At 48.4% G+C, this 3,277-nt stretch overlaps 1 protein-coding gene across 1 annotated transcript; it reads right to left on the bottom strand.

The window, feature by feature from the left end:
- Positions 1-372: 372 nt before the first annotated feature.
- Positions 373-3,060, bottom strand: LOC109481593 (putative wall-associated receptor kinase-like 11). The gene has a single exon (XM_019784180.1). The coding sequence runs from the start codon at positions 3,058-3,060 to the stop codon at positions 373-375; it is 2,688 nt and encodes an 895-aa protein (XP_019639739.1).
- Between the last annotated feature and the right edge of the window lie 217 nt (positions 3,061-3,277).

Raw genomic sequence — 3,277 nt, 5'->3', positions numbered from 1 at the left:
TATAACCGATAATTGATAAGTCATTTAAGAAAATTGAGTCATAACGTCTGGCTAAGTTAGCAGGGATACCAGCCTTGTTTGGCTAAGTAAGGACATGTTATGTGCCTTTATGACGTCCTTGGGCTAACAGTGCTGGGATCCAGGCTATGGCGACGTGGATTATTAATGTACATCGCGCCCAGATGATATAGGCTTCACAGGTACTTTATATTTCACTCAAAGGAAATAATTTGCTACACATTGAGGCCCTTAGGAAAAGAGGCCCATAGAAAAAAAGGCTATAAAAATCTGTTTCTTATTTGCCTTAAATTTAGGGCAGTCCTTTAGAAAGTAAGTCAAGTCATTAGACTTTGCTTGTTAATAGCTGATGCTTTACTGCCATGTCATGCCATGATTAACGAGGTGGGCCGCATGCCTCGGTGGTCTTAACTGGTCTATCTTTTGCAGCAACACTTCAGGCGTCGGCCGCTTGGAGGGGTCTACTATCCAACAGGACCTGATGATGCGGTACACCGGCAGCGGACAGTTCTCCGGCTGCTGCAGACGGACGCCTTTCTTCAGCAGCTCCAACAGTGTGCAGACGTCCGGGTGCATGGGGCCTCCAGCGTAGCGCGGCTCCTCCCCAAAACTGGCGATCTCCCACAGCAGCACGCCGTACGACCACACGTCACTCTCACACGTGTACACCCCGTCCCGTAACGACTCCACGGCCATCCACTTTAGCGGCAACAGTTCCTCCTCCCCACCCTGGTTTGTGCGTTCGTACGCCGACGACGTGTAAACATCACGCGATAGTCCGAAATCCGCGATCTTAGCCACCTTCCTGTCGCTGATGACGACATTACGGGCCGCGATGTCTCGGTGAACGATCTTCAGACGTGCCAGCTCTTCTAACCCACTGGCCACACCAGAAGCAAAACCGAGACGTTCAAACAGTTTCCTTTCTCCTGTAACTTTGAATTGTTCTCTCAAACCCCACAGGTAACGGCGCAGTTCCTCATTAGCCGCGTACTCTACAACAATGTAATGTGGATCTGATTTAGTCAGAACTCCGTAAAACTTCACCACGTTCGGGTGTCCCTCTTTGTCTTCGTGTATCCTGGCGAGAATGTCCATTTCGCGGCGAAAGTCGCGGACAGCAGTCGCCGTCATGCGGTCAGGTCGGATACTTTTGGCGGCAACCAAAACTTGGTAGCCTTCAGGCACGCGCAGTCTTCCCCGTACTACATGGCCGAACTCCCCCTCGCCTATCATGTGTTCAAAACAGATGTCCTCTTTGTCTAGTTCCCATGATGAGAGAGGCTCCCTTTCTATGCCCACTATGTTCAATGTATGTAGCCCGGTCCGATTTTTGCCCCTCTGTTTTACCACGGTCACAATTATGATGCAGCCGACCATAACTGTAGCAGGAAGAATAGACGCCACAAATATAACAACGACTTGATTACTTTTTTGTCCCGATTTGGTCCCGATTTCACAAAATTCCGCTGACTGCCCATCTGAACAATTACAAGTACCGTTTACTGCATCACACACGGCGTTGTTCTGACATTGACATGCCATGCTGCAGTTCCAACCAAAACTGCCAGGTGCGCAGGTGTGCTGACACCTGTCTCCACGACGGCCGGGTGGACACAGACACCCCTCCCACCTGTCACACGTCCCTCCGTACTCACAGTCACACACTTGGCTGCAAACTTCTCCATAATAGTTGGGTCGACATTTGGTGGCGTTGAGGGCAAAGGTTATATTAATTACTTCACCATTTACAGCTTTTACCACGCAAGTATAACCACCGTTGTCTGATTCTGAGACTGGCTGGAAGTTGATGGAACTGTTCTGTACCGCCCCTTCTTCAATGCTTTTTGTATCGTTGTAATAGTTTTCTGCTTCATAAACCCAAATCATACTTGCTACTTGGATGTGTGGAGCCAGGCAGGTCAATGTCAGATTAGTACCGATGTACTTTACCACTGAATCGCCAGGTGACGCTATGATGACAACTTCAGGCCAGGGAATATCACAGGCCCTCCCTCTCCAGCCCGGGTGGCACTCACAGGCACCGTTAAAGCCATGACACCGGGCACCGTTCTTACAAACACAGTTCTTGTCACAGTACAGACCGTACCTGCCCTTGGGACATCCTGTAATGTCGTACTGAAATATAAAATCAACAGGCCATGTCGTAGTGTAAAGTGTGAGGTTAGCGCTACATTGTGTCCAATAGGACGAAGTGGATCTTATCTTATTAATCTCAACAACTAGAACATAACCTTCTGCCATGCTACATTGACTATTCTGTGCCCACTCAGGCAACATTTGTTTCGAAACATCCAAAAACAAAAACGTACCAACACTTCTTAACTGTCTGTCGCTACATTGAAACTCTATCCTCCCTCCATTTTGAGGCGCTTCAAGCCACGGACGGACCGCGTTTACTTCATCTTCCAGTGTCAGTGAAGGAGAACACAGCCAAAGGGAGCAATCGTTCATGATAGTGTCGTGGGATTCATAACGCAAATAGGGGAAAAAGTCTGGGTAATGTCGTTTGATCCCATTAATTACAACACCGTACTGCCCATTAGGGCTGCTCAGTACGGCATAGTTCTCAGCCGTCCCAGTATCAGGTATAACTGGTGTTTCACACTGTTTGCTGTAGTATGGCGGGTATCCCCACACGTCCGTGATCACGATGGCGAGGTTTACATGCCAAACGCTGTTGTCTCCAGTATTTGTCAGCTCCAGGGACAGGTTGTACCGCGGGTTATACTCATAGTCCAGCGGTGCTGCGACGATTAGCGTCAAATTCTCAACAACAACCTCAAACCGTCTGAGATCATTGCCACTTGTGATGTTCACTGACCACGACGTTCCATTTTCCTCTTCCATTAGGCCACCGCCGACGTTAAGAAAGTCTCGCAGGTGCTTGACTGTGCTGCCGACAGACGCGTCCTCAGGTATTGTGACGTTTCTAACCCCAAACCCCGCTTCTCGGCTGGCCTTGACAGATGGAATCAGGTTGACCAGTAGGAAGACGGAACAAAACGTCACATAGGCCATTTTATCTGCGCCTACGCTACTTAATAATTTTTTCACGATATCTTGCAGGTGACTTCGCTTTAGCTAGATGCAAAAAGGCAGAAACGGTAGTTAGAATTAATCAGAAACACGCCACACAAGTCAGAAAGCTATGTTATACTTTTTTTTTGTTTCTCACACAACCCTGACAATCAACTGAAACCCAAGTGCAATCCCCGACCGCTCAATCCGAATTCTC

Source organism: Branchiostoma belcheri, unplaced genomic scaffold (genome assembly GCF_001625305.1).
Source record: "Branchiostoma belcheri isolate BF01 breed outbred unplaced genomic scaffold, Haploidv18h27 scaffold560, whole genome shotgun sequence".
Taxonomy (NCBI): Eukaryota; Metazoa; Chordata; class Leptocardii; order Amphioxiformes; family Branchiostomatidae; genus Branchiostoma; species Branchiostoma belcheri.
Note: the sequence above shows the minus strand (reverse complement) of the source record. Positions and strands in the feature narration are given on the sequence as shown.